The sequence below is a fragment of the Cimex lectularius genome, unplaced genomic scaffold, assembly GCF_000648675.2.
Source record: "Cimex lectularius strain Harlan isolate CLEC.00 unplaced genomic scaffold, Clec_2.1 scaffold1, whole genome shotgun sequence".
In the NCBI taxonomy this organism is placed as follows: domain Eukaryota; kingdom Metazoa; phylum Arthropoda; class Insecta; order Hemiptera; family Cimicidae; genus Cimex; species Cimex lectularius.
The window spans coordinates 3,477,964-3,495,922 of NW_019392813.1; the positions used below are offsets into that span (position 1 = coordinate 3,477,964).

General features: G+C 34.6%; 2 protein-coding genes across 4 annotated transcripts in view; one reads left to right on the forward strand and one right to left on the reverse strand.

Moving 5' to 3' along the window:
- The window catches only part of LOC106665249, a 96,254-nt gene that overhangs the window by 47,187 nt on the left and 31,108 nt on the right, over positions 1–17,959 (reverse strand). The window lies entirely within an intron of this gene.
- Positions 13,143–16,941, forward strand: LOC106665240. Of its 2 annotated transcripts, none has more exons than XM_014391534.2 (7): positions 13,143–13,540; positions 15,418–15,455; positions 15,536–15,659; positions 15,737–15,879; positions 15,936–16,083; positions 16,248–16,434; positions 16,495–16,941. In XM_014391534.2, exons 2-7 carry the CDS (start codon positions 15,418–15,420, stop codon positions 16,926–16,928), a joined length of 1,074 nt encoding a protein of 357 aa, XP_014247020.1. In that variant the 5' UTR covers positions 13,143–13,540; the 3' UTR covers positions 16,929–16,941. The 2 variants fall into 2 exon arrangements, with proteins under 2 accessions (XP_014247020.1, XP_014247011.1); XM_014391525.2 differs by having other exon boundaries at positions 13,147–13,540; positions 15,936–16,140.

A 17,959-nucleotide genomic window follows, 5' to 3' on the forward strand; every position in this document is an offset into this window, starting at 1 on the left:
CAGTACTGAATAATTTGTAGTTTGGTCGTCCCACAATCATCGTAGTAGGGATGAGCATCATGGTCCATGTTTAGAAAACTAGGCGACCGATTTTTCAACATCGATGTTGCTGTGTCAATGTTTTTTGACCATCGATACTGGGCTGTCGATGTTTTATAAACTTTTTCAGTTTTTCCTAATTTCCACTTTTGTGAATAGGGAATGACCCATATTTTTCTGATATGAAAGTGACCTATCAGAACCAGTCAGGAGTTGTTCAATTTGTTGCCTTAGTGGCACATCTATTCCCTCTGAACGATTATTTTCCAAAACTGGACAGAATATTTCCAAAACCAGAAATCGCTTAGAGGATAAATTGGCTTTAAAGCTACGTTTTTTTAATTGCGTTCCGGAGAAGATGTGTAAAATTGGGATACATTAATTCTTATAAATTAAGGATAAGGTTGATTTCAATTACGTACATGTTAAACCTTTACCTTTTTTTGAGCAAGAGACAGGAATTGGGCTTCGTGTATTATAGATGTTTTCCAAAGTATCGAGGAAAAACAGGGAGGTATTTTGAATAAAATTCACAGGCACAAATTACTTTAGCAATTAAAGTTATTTAAAAGGGACAGAGAGATCTATATGTAACTATAAATGAAACCATAGGTAAAATTAATTCCTAATAAATGTTATTAAAAAAATAAACATAATTTTTATTAGTCAAGTTCCTAATGAAGGTTCGGAAATGGCGAAGGTCGAAAAATTAGCTTATGTTTCTAAAGTGGCACATAAAAATTGTATGCAAATGAAAGTAATTTGTGGTCTGAGTACTCATAAGACCATCGATGGTCGTACCACCATCGAGTGTGTGGTTCCGATGTTTAATCCATGGTGGCCATCGATGTTTTTTATCGATGCTCATCCCTACATCGTAGTCGCCCTAATAGTGGCAATACGGCGTATGGCAGACAGTCCGACACTACAACTTTTAGAGCGTGAATACCTTAAAACTTAAAGCCTGGTAAAAGACAACTGGGCAAAGGAAAAATCTAACGAAGAAGCGTGAGAAGAAGCAGTCATACCTTCTGGACCACAGCGGGAAAAGGGAAAAAATCATCTATAAAGTCTGCAGATTGAAAACCCTTCCGAACTAGGTTATGTTAGACCATAACGACAGTCGTGAGTTTCTGAGCGGGTTTCGACGTAACTTTCAGAACAGTAAAACAGAGGGAGGCGGAAACAATGCGAATGGGTCCGCTTTTCACATCTTCGGCCGAGGGTTCGGCCTAGTTGTGGTGAAAATTGCTGGCTAGTAGAGCAGCTGGCCTATCTAATTCGCTCCCTGCGGAGGGATAAAAACATGTCAAGTCCGCCCCTTGATCGCCCAGGCTAATTTCTGTTCCGTGACGGGGCGTGGAATGTTTTCCCTAAGAGCTCGTTTCCCATGTCATTTATGCTCGGGAAAAGTGTGAGAAATAATTTCGGTAGAAGCCTTTTAATAATTTTTCTTCTTTAATTCGTAGTTCCGACTAATAATACAAAAATGATCTAAAAGGGCATCCAAATCTAGTTATAATCACACAGCCCGCTCTGGTCTCTCCTAAATGTTCTAACGTGGCTGTCACTCCCGGGTAAAAATCCTTCGCCCTGTATTCCGCCCTTAAATAGGCCGTTAAAGTGCTTTTGTACTCCTGGGTTAAAAACAGGATGGCGTGTGATTATTTGTGATGGCCCGGAGATAAGGCCGGACCACCCAATCGTTGAAAAAGAAAAGATAGAAAAGGCAGGTAGTCGGTCCGACACGGCACTGGCCTACCGGACCGAACCCCTTCAGACCAGCCGTGTAATTAACCTAATTGCTAATTATCCGTTCTTTGAAATGCTGGATCAGATATTGTTCGTTACAACGTACCGGTATGTGGCGATTAATTTTCCAAATGATTTAATTAAGGCCTAATTTGCATTAAAAGACATAATTAAAGCCCGCTACGAGCTACCAATCTTCTTTGTTTAATTAACAATAAACTATTAATTTCTTATAAGCAAATAATTTTTATTACCAAACATTTTCCCTTTTCTTTTTCCTTCTTTTTTTTAAATTGATAAGAATTGTCTTGAAAGTTTACTATGCTGCTGATTCAAATTTGCATTTGGAAAACAATCAAGTCAGTTAACCCCTTTCTCAAAGTACTTGTGGAAAGTTCAAAGCTGTTGTAATTCATTAATACAAAAAATAAACTTTAATCTTAATAAATAATTACATTAATTCCTTACAAATGGTATTCACTCCAAAAACATTTTTCGATCGGCCAGCTGGTTCAACTAGACCAGTTTTATCATATTTTATTTTTCCAACTAATACTCAATTGATTTTAATTTTTATACGCAATTCTGATTTAAGAAAGCATGTGCATTATATACATGCATGAAGGTTTCAAGATAAACGCTTAGTTTTTCTATTTTTCAAGGTCATTTAGTTGTTCAAAAAGGAGCCAAAAATTAGCGAAAGTTCGTCCATTTTTTTCTAAATCTATTGGATCTATTACAACCAATATTTTTTCCCCTTCATTTTTTCTTATTATATAAAAAAATTGGTAGCCTAGTTTTTTAGTAAAGGGTTTTTAAAAGTAAATAACGGTTCATTTTTGGCAACAACATAAAATCTTACTACTTCTTTTTCTGTACAAAGAAAATTTATCTCACCCCTCCTGGGTGTTTTTAAAAACACCTTAAGCTACCATGTTTGCCTATTAATGCCTAAAAAGCAATAAAAAGAAAAGGTTTGAAGAAATATACAGCGAATATTAAAAAAAAAAAACTTTTTGAAAAGGACGCCAAAACGTTGCCATATTGTAAATAATATTGTTCCCATTGTTCAAAATCTATTGGATCTATTATAATCAATCTTTTTTTTTCTTAGTTTGCTAAAAATTTGTAGCTAGGCGTTTTTAAAAATAAATAATTTGACGTTTTGACGACAATCTAAAATGCTAAAAAAATTTTTACTTTATTGAAAAAAGCTATTCCCCCCTGGTTTTTACTTATTATTGCCCTATAAAATAAAAAAAGAGACTTTTCAAAGAGAGGCGAAAAGGTGCCCATATGTCACTACATTTTTCAAAATCTATTCGGTCTATTACAACCAGTACATTTTTGTTTTATTATTCTGGGTTAAGTACGATAGAATTAGCTAAAACTAGTAAACCTTTCATTTTTGACGACAACCTAAATTTGTAATGAAATCTTATACTTTTTCTATTTAAAAAAAAATTATTTATCCCCTCCTTGGTGTTTATTTTAAATATCGCTTGAGAGGATTGTTTGCCTAGTGTTGTTCTACAAAATGAAAAATTCATTGTTTCAATATAATGAATAGTTCTGTAGAAATATGTAGCGAAAAGTTAAAAAATACGACTTTCTAAAAAACGTCCAAAAATACCATTTTCGGTTCCATTAAAAAAAAGACCTACTTAATCTATTAAAAATCTCCTGGGTATTTTTTTAAACGACTAATCTACGATTGTTTGTCTATTATTCCCCTAAAAAAATCATCGTTTCAATATGATGAAGAGTTCTGGAGGCATATGTAGTATAAAGGTGAAGAAATACAACTTTTTAAAAATGTCCAAAAGTACAGTTTAAAAAAAATTTAAAAAACTATTTAATTCATTACAACCCTCCTGGGTATTTTTTTAAACACTTAATATACGATTGTTTGCTTATTATTCCCCTAAAAAAAAATCATTGTTTCAATATGACGAAAAGTTCTGGAGACATAAGTAGCCAAAGGTGAAAAAAATACGTTTTCAAAGGGAGCCCAAAAGTTGCCATATTAAGGTACCATTTTTAAAAAAAATCTATTTAGTCTATTACAACCAGCCTTTTCGTTTATTTTTTCTTAGATCACTATGAATTCATACCTAAAAGTTTTAAAAAATAAATAATCATTAATTTTTGGTAACAACCTAAATTTGTAACAAAATCTTACAACTATTTTCTATACAAAAAATTGTATTTCTCCGCTCCTTGGGTTTTTATTTTAAATATCTCTTACTATGATTGTTTGCCTATAAAATCAAAAAATCGTCTTTTTCATATGATGAAATGTTTTAGAGAAAAGTGTACCGAAAGGAGAACAAATACACCTTTTTCAAAGAAAGTCCAAAAAGTATCCATATTTCGTTTTTTCACAATCTATTTGGATTATGACAACCAATCTTTTTATTTTCCTCCATCACCCTTTACACACAATAACAACTAGCCATAAACTAACTAGATTTAATGAGGGTATTGAATTTGGTTTCTCCGCCATCGACGATCCTGTTCTAACATCACATTCACGCTCATAAATATATTATCACGAAATGTATAGAATACCCCCTTTCTCTAATATATTAACAAATTTGATGTTTATACAGTCCACATATATAGAAATATCCTTGTTTTATTTAAAAATTGGAAGACCCAAAAATTTTATGACCCACAGATGATTTGTTAATGGGCTCAACTTAAAAATATTATAGTCAATTTTTTGGCAATGTAGATAAATTTAAAGACTTTCATGTTAAACATCCTACCATTTTTGTCTAAACAAATAGAGTTGTGGTAAGGTTTTCATTTTAACCAGGACTTTGTATTACGTGTCGTTTCTGCGGTGGAACAAAAATCCGGAAAGTTGCACGTAGTGCTTGTCTTGCATCGGCCGGGGAAAACAAACGTGCTGTCAAGTCGTCTTTGAGGACATTCAAAGGTGGAAGTTTTGAGAATTGAGGAAGCAATCTGTTAGCTGGGGAGGGAGTGAGTCATTTGAACTCCATCAATCGCCATTTGGGCTGAAGAGCTGATAAATAGCTCGAAAAGTGTCTCGCCACAGAAAAGCCACTCCCGAAACCACGCTCCTTAGAATAAAATAACAATTGTTAATGCGAGGGGTTGAAAGACAAAGGGTGACAGCTATAAATTAAAATGAGTTTTATGTTTGCAACAGACGCTAAGTATGAACCTCTCCCCTAGAAGTGTGCAATTGATCAATTTTTTCCAGATATTTTACACGTCCAAAATTTTCTCCAGAAAAACGCAAAAAGAAATCATATTGGTATAAACCCCATAAATTAATAAGTACAGGACTAAAAGCTAGATCTAATGACAATTTGGTGCTGATTACCTTTCGGTTCATCGCTAAAAAAGTGGGAATAATTGGGGCATCCTTTTTTAGGTTAGATTTTTATTGTAAAATATTGTGTATTTTTATACACAATTTGCTCAGGAAACTCAAGTTACCTTCCATTCACTTACAACTACATACTAAAATCTGTCCGATATGTGTTTTATATACAAATCGGAGCATGCGCCATCCTCTATGCCAATGCGGGTGTAGCGCAAGGAAGCATCCTTGGTCCCTTTATATATTTAATATACACTCTAGACATGTCCCCATCATCAATTCCGTTAAAACTGTACTATTTCAGCAAACCACGCCCAAATTGCCTTCAAAAATTTCCAGGACTATCACTAAAATTTGCAAGTATAGTTCAAGATATGAAGGATCAGAGTCAACAAATGACCTTCACCCTTCGCTAAAAACTCTCCTCCAATTTACTACAAATCTGTCGCTTTCCTAGGTACCAATGTCGTCCGATAATTGGGACTTTACATCGACCAATTTGGAACCATTACACTCGATTCAAAAGAATAGAACTGAGCAGACAGATCAAAACGCCAACTGCGAGACAAATGCGACATCTACGCAACACTGCTTATAACCAATTTGGACGTACGAACTGTCGGGATTCACCAAGCTTTCCAACCTCCAAAGGATCCAGTCAATCCAGTCCAAAATCCTTCGAACCATTGCCCCAACCTCCCTACTTTGAATACAACTATCCACACAGATCTCCAAATCCCAATTGTTCGCGAAACCTAAAAAAGACAATACAGACGACTCCGTAAAATCCTAGCTCTTAATCGTAGGAATAAACGTGAGGTATAATTTCATTGCAAAATATTGTATGTACCAGATGTATGCAATCAGGTATGATAACTCCATCGATGGCGTTAGTCGGTATAATGTCCAATGTTTGGACCCGTTATCGGAAAATCAATGATATATATCTATTAGATTAAACCTAGTGTACTCTCTTGGGATACTCTCATTTTTTCAGTTCTGAATATTGATCTTGTTAGCTCTACTATCTATATGTACTGATTTGTTAGCCTTTTTCTTATATCCTTAAATTCTTCATGCCAAACCTAGTCAAAAATACATATCATTTTTCTTTACCGTATACAGCAAATTTGTCAAATTTATATCGAGTGTTACTGGCCGGTGTATCGCAAGGCAGTATCCTTGGTCTTCTCCTTTATATCATTTATATTGCTGACACTATTATCACCACCTACGCGGACACCGCAATCCTATCCTCTAACTCGAATCCCGTCCAAGCTACCTCCAAAATCCAGGAACACCTCGGGCATATAGAAGACTGGTGTAAAAAATGAAAGACAAGATTGAAGAAGAAAAATGCACTCAGTGTACCTTTACGCTGAAAAAGCAGTCTTGACCTCCATTCTACATCAACGACAAAGTGATACCAGATTCCACTCAAGTCAAATTCCTGAGACCATATATCGACAGCAGTATGACGTAGAATCCCCACACAAGACAAAAAACAAAATAAACAACAACTCAATACAAGATTTGAACTACTACGAAGACTTCTAAGATCGAAGTGAACTTTGACAATAAGACAAGACAGACCGAAATTGTGATAACTAAGACAAAGCTAACACAGCACAAGACTTTACTAAGACCAATATGGACATACGGAGTGGATCTTTGGGGTACTGCCAAGCCATCTAAATCCAGCGCATCCAGTCCTTCCAATCAAAAGTCTTTAGACAAATTGTCAAAGCACCTTATTATGTCACTAACCTCACTATCCACCAAGACCTCAACTTCCTTTTATCGACTAACTGTTCCGGACCTTCCACGACAACCTTTCGAACCATCCTAACCATACTGCTCGAGACCTCTCCACTCATTCCCATCGTGACAACCCACTAGGTCGCCTCAACCGACGATGGCCTCCGGACCTCCTTGAGACCTAACATGCACATTGAGTGCCAGCAAAGGGTGACTCCTCAAAGGATGTGTTCTACCGGTGCAATGCTGGCATTAGTGCCAATGCTATGCTGTGACCTGTGTACACAATCATGAATAGGTAACAAATAAATTTAAATTTAAAAAAATATCGAGTACTTTATGTCTAACCAACCGATGGGTTATTGAACTAGGGGTTCTCTTTATCATTCTTTCTTATTTAGGCAATGTTGAGATTTGACGACCCTATCTAAACAATAATTTTATTGTATTTGCTTGTATTTGTAAACCGTTAGGTATGTCTGCGATTTATTTGGGATTATAATCTTTTTGGGCAGGTAGTGGATTTAATTAGAATGCAAATTGGCAGTCATCACCAACTCAATTAACCCGATCTAACCATTTGCAAAAAACCTATGAAACCCCCGGATTATTTAAACGATCCACATTCTTCTGAAGACGCTCTTCTATCAGAAACAAGTTTTCATCGCTCGCCCATAAACGTTACAAGGTGTCACATGGGGGTGCGTCACGTCGGACGAGGGTTCGAGGGAAAATGCAGAGGGAGAACGAATTGAATCTGGAGTGGTAAGAGCGTCTGGGGTAGATAAGAAGATAACAAATTAGGAGGGGAGGGACGGGCTTATCGATGATCTCGGGGATGGTCGTCTTGTTTACCACCGGGGCCATTTCCAATAAACATAAATCGACAGATAAAATTCCTGTCCATGTCAAAGTAATTGACTCGAATGGTATCTGTCACGTGAAACACTACCTGGTGGTCAAAGAATCTGAAAGAAAATAGATCAGCGATAAACAAACATAGACTGCACACAGTGAGGCCACGTAAAAGTAGATTTAAAAAGTGCAATTAAGTCCTAAAGCTATAAATTATACCAGTGCAAAAATACGTTCTTATCCAATAATAAAACCGCCTCTACAAAAAAGTTATAAATCGTAAAACAATACTTTTAAAGTATTTTACTATCGATCTGTATGAAATATCAAACATAAGTATAAAAATAAATAAATAATAATAATAAAACCTACATACCATAAAAATAAGTACAGTCGACTTTTAATAATTCGTAACCCAAGGGACCATAAAAATAATTCGAAATATCAAGAGAAAGAAAATAGTTGATATGCATTTTTCCAAGTTATTACATAAGTTAGTACTTTTAAAACATATTAAAAATAATGAATAAGCATAAATAGATAAAATTGAACATTGCTACGCATAAAACATCTCGAAGAGGTTTTTCTTTCCATGTGGCCTGGCGTCCTTTGTTTAAATGATTTTCCTAAATGATCATTGCTGAGAACACGTTGATAAAACCGCAGAATATGACAAACTAGAGAAAATTCGAAGAAACATTAGACTGTAAGGGAAAATTAGAGGAACATAACAAAGAAAAAGTGCAAATTATAAAGATGGGATAGTAGCCCCATTTCGATTAATAGCATGATTTTTCTCCCCCTATTACGAAAAATATTTCGTGTTAACGAGTTTATTAAAATGCACAGAATTTTTTCCCATTTACAGCATAAGCCTACTGAGGAGTTTGTATTATCAAGAAATTCGAATTATCAAATTTCGAATTAACAAGAGTCGACCGATAAAGTACATCCATACTGTATAATTTTATTGGTTAGGATTTCTAGTTGGAAATAAAATTTTCTATCGCAGAAGTCAACAAATACCATGATTGTATAAGTACTAAGTAAAACAATGTAACAAAAATTGAAACAAACTGAATGCTACCAAGTCAATTCTTATTACTTTTCCATTTGAAATAACACTTTTTAAGTTCAAATTAACATTTCTATCTTCAAATGTTTTTTTAATTTCAAATTAGCCCATTGTAATTTTAAACTGACACTTAAAAAAATCGACGAAATGAGATGGTGTGAAATGTAAGCACATAAACTAAAATTCCTCCTGTATTATTAGCAAAAAATTAGATAATAAAATAACTTTAGCTCTTAGAAGGCCGTATAAAAATTAATTGCAATTTAAATTAAAAAATATATCTATTATATAAAAATAAATAATAAATATATCTATTCATATATATATTTTACAGTTTGGTTTAGAAATTTTATAACTATTATATAAAAGAATAATCATTTATTTTAATTTTTAACTTTACATCATTTTTTTATGTAAGAGCTCAAGTATTTTTATGTTTAAAAAATCTCAAATTAAAAGAAGAACGATTTTTTTTATTTATTTTTAAAATTTAATTGCAATTAATTATTATTATAAGATAAAATGAGACCACAATTATCTTACAATTAAATTATGATTTTTCCTTCTCGAAGGTGGGATAATAGGTCATCTCAAAAAAACAACAACCAGTTTTTCTTTCAATCCACAACGTTTCGGATTTTTTTTAATCCTTCCTCAGGTGAGTTAACGCAGTGTTTAAAAAGGAGGAGCTAAATTCCTGAGGAAGGATTAAAATAAATCCGAAACGGTATGGATTGAACGAAAAACTGGTTGTTGTTTTTTTGAGATGACCTATTATTCCACCTTCTAGAAGGTAAAATCATAAGTTAAACTGTTGAGGTCGAAACATCCTTATATTTAAAAAAAAAAAGTCAAATATCCAGGAATTTTACTTTAGTTTTGTTTAATACTTTACTAATACCCCATCATCTACTTTAATGAAAGGGTTCAATAAAAAAGGACTGATTTGAAATTAAACAGATTAATTTTCAGTTAAAAAGTAGATTTTGATGTTAAAAAGCGTTAATTTCGTGCGAAAAATTATTTTCAAATTAAAAAGTGTTATTTTCACGGAAAAAGCTATCTATATACATAACTAATTCACCGATTTTAGTTTACAGCATTTTATATATTATATTTGAGTTCTTTCAAGCAAAAGTTTTTATAACCATAACATATAAATACGTTGTACTTAATCAATGTTTCCTGCATTTGTGTTTTTATTCTTATATTTTAAAAAATGCCAAACATGTAGGAATTTTTCTTTAGTTTTAATAATTTAATGAAAGGGTTCAATTAAAAAGGACTGATTTGAAATTAAACAGATTAATTTTCAGTTAAAAAGTAGATTTTGATGTTAAAAAGCGTTAATTTCGTGCGAAAAAATTATTTTCAAATTAAAAAGTGTTATTTTCACAGAAAAAAGCTATCTATATACATAACTAATTCACCGATTTTAGTTTACAGCATTTTATATTTGAGTTCTTTCAAGCAAAAATTTTTATAACCATAACATATAAATACGTTGTACTTAATGTTTCCTGAATATGTGTTTTTATTCTTATATTTTAAAAAATGCCAAACATCTAGGAATTTTTCTTTAGTTTTAATACTTTAATGAAAGGGTTAAATTAAATAGGACTGATTTGAAATTAAACAGATTAATTTTCAGTTAAAAAGTAGATTTTGATGTTAAAAAGCGTTAATTTCGTGCGAAAAAATTATTTTCAAATTAAAAAGGGTTATTTTCACGGAAAAAATTATCTTTATACATAACTAATTCACCGATTTTAGTTTACAGCATTTTATATTTTATACTTGAGTTTTTTTCAAGCTGAAATTGTTATAACCATAACAGATAAATATGCTGTGCTTAGTCAATGTTTCCTGAATTTGTGTTTTTGCGAGGTTTAATCGAGTTTTAATTTAATACATGAAAACTGCCCCAGTTCGAAATATCCCTGTAGTTTTTTGTTTCTTTCACCCAGGACATAATCCTCTTTGTACTGTCGTTTCTATAGCGTCAGAGGACCTTGGAAAAAAAACAAGCATAAAATCTTTAATACAGGAGACAAGTGTTTGTCGTGGTTTACTTGCTGTAGAAAAAAAAAAGTCCAGTCCGTCTCGTGTAATGGAAGGACTGGACGCTCTATATACTCGGCCAAACCGTGTAATATGTCAGGATGTCGGGCGAACAACCTTTCTGTAAAGTGAAGGCAGGCCCTGTATATACAAAGGTCCAATTGGACGAGTTTTTCCTATTTTCTTTGCTTTCCAATCGAATAATAAACGACTTGTGAAAATTACAAGTATAAAATATATCAGCCTGAATACACACACGTGAATTTGAACGTAGAAGACATAGATTATAGGTTGACTGATGATTAATTGCTCTAATTAAATTAGTTGTTAATGATTTAATTATTAACCGGCTTCTTAAAGTTTTCCGGGTGATGAACTTAAGCTTGGTCGTTTCCGATTATGTCGGTATACCTCACCGAGCTTTTCGGAGGTGTTTAGGCCCTTCTGTTGTGTGTTTGGGACCTAAAAAGCAAGGATATGGCGACCAAAATAAACAATACAATACAAAAAATACAATGTTACTAATAACACTAAGGCCCTGTTATGGATGTACACCATGATAGTAAGACCTTTACTTACATACTGATAAAGCGGAACAAACAACCAAAAGGAAAGAACTCTCAAAAATACAGAGACTTGCATGCATCTGCATAACGGGAGCAATGAGAACATGTCCTACAATTAGCATGGAAAAGATATTGGGACTAATCCCCCTACATCACATGATAGAAAGGACAGCACAAAAAACTATAATTAATATCATTGGAGAGAAAACTCCAAATAAAACTGAAATGGAGAGTCAGAAACAAACTGTGGAAAAACCATCCTTCACTCATGGCTCCAAGAGACGACATGAACAGGAGGTTTGAATTTAACCATAAATTCCGAATACATCTGGGTACCAAAAAGGAATGGGAAAGAGAGGGAAATAACTCCCTAAAAAATGGCACCATCCTTTGGTACACAGATTCAGAACGCAGGAAGGTACGGGGGCAGGAGTGTTCGGACCCGGAACCAAATACTCAGAACCCATGGGAAAGCACACCAGTATCTTCCAAGCTGAAATTCATGCAATTGAAAGATGTATCCAATTCAATCTAAATAGAGGATACAAAAACAAGAATATAGCTATCATGTCAGATAGCCAAGCAGCCATCAAAGCACTAAGCTCAAATACCATTAGTTCAAGGATGGTGCTGAACTGCAAAACCAAATTAAATATATTAGGTTCGCAGAATAAAGTCAGCCTCTGCTGGGTCCCAGGACACATGGGAGTAGAAGGCAACGAGAAAGCGGACACCCTTGCAAGAAAAGGGGCTGCCACACCGCTAATAGGACCCGAACCCTTCTGTGGAATAGGAATACACACTATTAACGAATACCTCAGACAGAAGGACAAAAAGAAAATGAGCGAACTTTGGAATTCACTTATTGGACATAGACAATCCAAGAATTTTCTAACCAACTTTGGCAAGAAAGAAATCACAGAATGTGTCAAAGGAAGCAGGAACAGACTGCGAATCCTAACAGGATTCCTGACAGGACACTGTAGATTAAATGGACATCTAAAGAAAATTGGAATAATCCAAGATGGCACATGTAGATTCTGCAAAGAAGCAGAAGAGACACCAACACACTTACTAACAAACTGCGGAGCTACACTAGCCCGCAGGAGGAAGTGTTTTGGGATGTACAATGTGACCATAGAAGAACTACAACCACTGAAACCGGGCCTATTAATCAAGTTTCTTAATGAAATAGGACTCACCGATGTGCTTTAGGCAGAGCACAGGGGATACAATAGCTCTTAAAGGGCGCAGTATACCATACCCTGAATTATTATATCTATCTATCTATCTATAATACTAAGGCTGAATATCATTCCACCTCGAAGGTGCAAAATTATACTGCATGGATGACAGTTGTTCTAAACATAGTCAGAAGAAAGAATTTCAAACTCAGGTGTGTTTTTTCTTTTTTAACTTTCTCCCCGTTTCAAACCCAAACCTCTGATCCTCAACTATAGCCTGTCAACATTCAGCAGTTACTTGAATACTTTCCTAATGCTCTGGAAGAAGCCAGCAAAGGTGCAGGCAAGTTAACTGTTAAGCAGATTGCACTGTAGACAATCTTTTTTTTTAATTAAAAAATTCAACAGCCTCAATGACATAAACGTAATTTAAGAAAAAACCGCAATTTAATTTAAAATTGATGCGTAACACGCGTGTAAATAATTCCTGAAAATAAAAGCACATGGCATGTATAAACTTGTACCAAGGTTATGGTGGCTGTTTTGTGTTTTTGACCGATTATTCTACTCTTTTTTAATAAAAATATTTCCTTTAAGACAACCAAATTGTATTTGATACGGGTCCATTTATAAACCGGAAATAACCAAACACCAATGGACATTAGCAGCGAAAGTTTCAACTATTATATAAATGTGATTTTGTCAAATAACACAAATGTTTCACACCTAACATTAAGCACTTTTATGAGAGTTCTTTCTCTTCCCTCGGTACACTACACGAAAACATGAAGACACGAAAACACTGCTCCGAATCTGACCGGATGCGCTGATGTAGTCGCGTCGCGATTGTTGAAACTGGAAAAGATGTAAATCCAAACCGGCGTACACCAAGGTGAGAATTCTCACGTATATAAACGCAATTGTTGCATAATAATAATTACAATTCAATTCACGCTAAACTACTCTAAAACTTAAGAAAAATTATAAACTAAAAAATCTACCTTTGGTTATCTATGAGAAAATATATAAGAAACATATGATTTTTTTTTTTTATCTGAACAATTTTGTCACTGGAAATTTCTATTAGCCAGGTTCAAGTATAGAGTTACGTGGTTGCATGACACTCTTTAAGGTCATCATACCACCAAAGTATTTATTTTGCATCATTAGGAAAGCTACATGTTGAAAATCAAGACATATACTAGGAAATCAAGACAAAAATCACATGGCGCTGGATTTATAAACAGACAAAATCAATTTATTCCTAAAAATGTTAATTTATTTACAGAATTAGTTTTCAATATACAATATATAAGATATATTGTATAAATATTAATTTTGTGTAAATATTATATCGCTTTCATTCAAAACATAAAATAAGAAAATAAATTGATTTTATAAGTCCTATGTTTACTTGTTTTATTATTAATTCTGATTTTACATACATATTATGTAAGAAAAAGCTATTAGCAAAACTCTTCAAGTCTTAAAACCCATTGTTAAATAATATTAAAATAACTCATAGCTACCTTCTAAGAATAATTAATTTTGACTGTATTAAATAACGACTTCAGTTTTAAATATCCCACTCGTATTCTATCTCTATTTTTTCTTTCTCGTATCAATTCTCTCTCACTCTCTCTCTCTCTTTCTCTTTCTCCTATTTCTACATATTATTTTTTTCTCTATCTATCTATTATTTTCTTTCGCTCGCTCTTCCATTTCTCTTTCTTTTCTCTAACTATCCAATTTTCTTTCCTTCTTTCTCTTGCTTTTCTTCCTCTCTTCCTTACACTCTCCTCTGCCTCTGTCTGTGTTTCTGTCTCTATCTGTCTGTCTGTCTGTCTCTCTCTCTCACTCGCTCTCTCTCTCTCTCTTTCTCTTTCTCTCCCCTCTCTCTTCATATCTATCTATCTAGCCAGCCAGCTGTTTAGCTATCTTTATTTTTCTTACTTTCTCTTGTTTTCTTTCTCTCACTCTCTTTCCCTTTGTGGCAACATTTTCTCTCTTTCTTTCTTTTTTTCTTTCCTCCTCTCTCTCTCTCTCTCTCTCTCTCTCTCTCTCTCTCTCTCTCTCTCTCTCTCTCTCTCTCTCCTTTAGTTTTATTTCTCTTTTTTCCTCACTCATTCACTGTCTATCTCTTTCTTTCTGTCTCTCTCAGATTGTCGTTTCTTTTTTCTTTCCTTCTCCTCTCTCTCTCACTCTCTCTCTAACTGCCAGCTGTTTATCTAGCTCCATTTTTCGTTTTTTCTTGTTCTCTTGTTTTCTTTCTCTCACTCTCTTTCCCTTTGTGGCAACGTTTTCTCTCGTACATTCTTTTTTCTTTCTCCTCTCTCTCTATCTATCTAACTTTCTAACTTCCTAGTGTTCTATCTCTACCTTTTTTATATATCTACTATCATCTAACTATCTAGCTAATTGTTAGCTATCTCTCTATCTTCTCTCACTCAATCTCTCTCTCTCTCCTCTCTCTCTCTCTCTCTCTCTCTCTCTCTCTCTCTCTCTCTCTCTCTCCTACCTACCTACCTACCTACCTATCTACAACCTACCATTCTAGCGAGTGTGCTATGACTACCAACCTATTTCTATTATCCATCTATCTAGCTAATTTTTAGCTATTTCTTCTCATTCTTTCTTTCTTTCGTTATTTATTTATTTCTTTTTCTTTCTTTCTCTTTCTCTCTTTCTTTCTCCCTATCTTCTTTTCTTTGACGTGCAGATTCAATTTCAACTGTATTCATTCTATTGCATTTTATTTCTATTTTTCAGATGAAATACTATGAAGCCACAATTTCCTTGGAAGACAGGTGAGGATACCGAGCCAGGATTAGATAAATGTTACAACGTATAAAAGAATATATTATTAACAACTACTGATTTATTTCAGAAACGACACACCCAACGACTGGCGGAAGGACAACCAATCTTGGGACGAAAAGATTCAATTTTTATATGAAACAAAATATGGGTGCGATGTCAATATCAAAATTAAGAATAAAGAAGGGGAAGAGGTGTGTGTTGTTGTTTATAGTATTATTTTCATGGATCTCTAATTAAAAAGTACTATTTTACTCGAATTTTTTCACAGATTTTTCAGGCGCACAGATTTGTATTGAGTATGTCAAGTAACGTCTTGGAAAAAATAATCAATTCCGAAGTCTTTAAAATCCCAGGGGACGCCACAATAGTATTCACAAATATCAGTCCGGAAGTCATTGATATCTTTCTTAAGTATGCCTACCTAAAATTGAAAGTTTATCGAATCATGCTTAAATGCGTTCTTTCAGCTTTGTCTACACTAAGAACGGCAAACCTCAAACGAGCCTTCACGCTATCGAACTGTACAGGATTGCGGCTAAATTGAACGTACCCGATTTGAAAGATATCGCTCGAAAATATATCGAAAACAATCTTGATATTTCTTCAATTTTAGAGGTATACATTTTAGCAGAAAGTAACGACTTGGCCGAATTGAAAAACCGTTGCGCTTCGGTAAGTCGTAAACCAAATCGGTCTTTATTATTATGCTTCATTTAGCGTTAATTAATGGTAAGAAAAAGTCACTTCCTCTTTTAGAAATAAGATTTTATCGTTTTTAGATAATTCAAAAGCAAACAAAAGAAATAATTAATGAACATAACGTACTGATGCTGGACGTATATTCTCTCAATGCTATTTTAGAACAGCCAGCACTCAATATTACAGAAATCGAATTGTTCAGGCTCGTACACAAATGGATGGTATGCCGTAAACAAAATGCAATCAGAGCAGGCTGTGAAGATCATGGTAAACCGGACAGTTTGAAACCTAATCGGGCTTTAAGATCAAAATTATGTTTGTTTTTAGAAGCGAGAAAGAAGCTCAATAATAGCTTATTGGCAAGATTTTGTTTTCTGAGTATGACTGCCGAAGAGTTCTGCGAAGGGCCGATGAAAACGCACCTTTTGCGCAAGGCGGACGAGCTCGCGATCCTGGGTCACATCTCTTCGAAGACTTGCACGATCGGCTTCCCGGCCGGCTTCAACCGTCGACAACGGACATACCTGGGTAAGTCAGACTCGCCGAAACGCGATGAAGGAAAGGCGCGAAAGGAATCGCCGAGGAAGAAGTCCGAGATAAGTCCGATAAAATTGGGACTGAAAACTCCAAGCACGTACCGAATATACAAAGACGGAGACACCCCGCCTCCCACTATAGGCCTTCAACGAATACCGTCCGTCATGCCGCCTAAGTTCAGAGAACTTTTGCCAAACGGCTCACCTATGAGAAGAAGTAAATAAATAACCATTTTTATTTAGTTGTTTGAATGATACATTTCTCCTCCTAAATAAAGCAAGTCATAGGTCATACGCTCAGTTAATCATCCAATTTTCCGTGTGAAGAATATGCAGAAAGCCAGGTACGAATAGTCTTCTACTGTAAATACCTTACAAATGAAAGAAATCTGAATCCAACAAATATAACTGACAACCATCATCAAAGGCTGGAAGCGAATAAAAAGCCTAAAAGCTAGAGAGCTATATATCATACAAGGAAGAGCACACGTTATGTCTGAACGATAAACTCAATTAACTCACTGTTTCATTTACCTCTATGACAGACGGTCAACTGACAGTTCTTTCAGTTAATCGTTCAGGCCCGTCGGTTAATGAAAGAGCTGCATCTATATTTACTGCCTCCCTTCCTTTATTTAAACAGCCAAGTCTAAAATGGGACTATTGTGCTCCTCCACGAATGGATTATAGCTCGAGCTTTAAGCTTTTGTTAGCTTCCAAAGCTTTGATAGTAGAACTTCAGGTTTTACTGTAGTTAGATTTTCTTCCCACAAGTAGAAACATTTTCCTTCTCAGACAACCACATTAGCATTTGATAAGGTAAGGCACACTAATGAACCGAGATGGCTAAGTGGTTAGGTCCTCGGTTATTTCCCAGGGATGGGTTCTTGTCTCGACTTCCGATATAGCGCATAGTTTTTAATTAAGAATAATATGATAAAAGTATTTTAAAATGTTTTAACCCTTCGTACCTCACGAGTGGGACGATCTGCCTGAATTGAATCTACAATATCTTGTTAGTAGACATGCAATATGCCCTAAGATGTTCCACCTGGTATGATTTTTTCCATGAACTATTCAACAAGTGTTCAGTTTTTATGACAGTTCGTAATTTTACAGAAGGGTTCTGGTCCTACTAGTACTTGAAACGTACAGACTTCTGTGAAGTGCGACGTTTGAAGCAGATTTACTTCACCAGATGACTACTCGGTATTGTTCTTTGTTGCGCTGTTTTCATTTCATCAGAAAACAGCTAT

Coding starts and splice junctions, on each gene's coding strand:
- LOC106665240 (XM_014391525.2), top strand. CDS start 15,418: ATGAAATACTATGAAGCCACAATTTCCTTGGAAGACAG. Junction 15,456..15,535: donor ACAATTTCCTTGGAAGACAG/GTGAGGATACCG, acceptor GATTTATTTCAG/AAACGACACACCCAACGACT. Junction 16,141..16,247: donor TGAAAAACCGTTGCGCTTCG/GTAAGTCGTAAA, acceptor TATCGTTTTTAG/ATAATTCAAAAGCAAACAAA.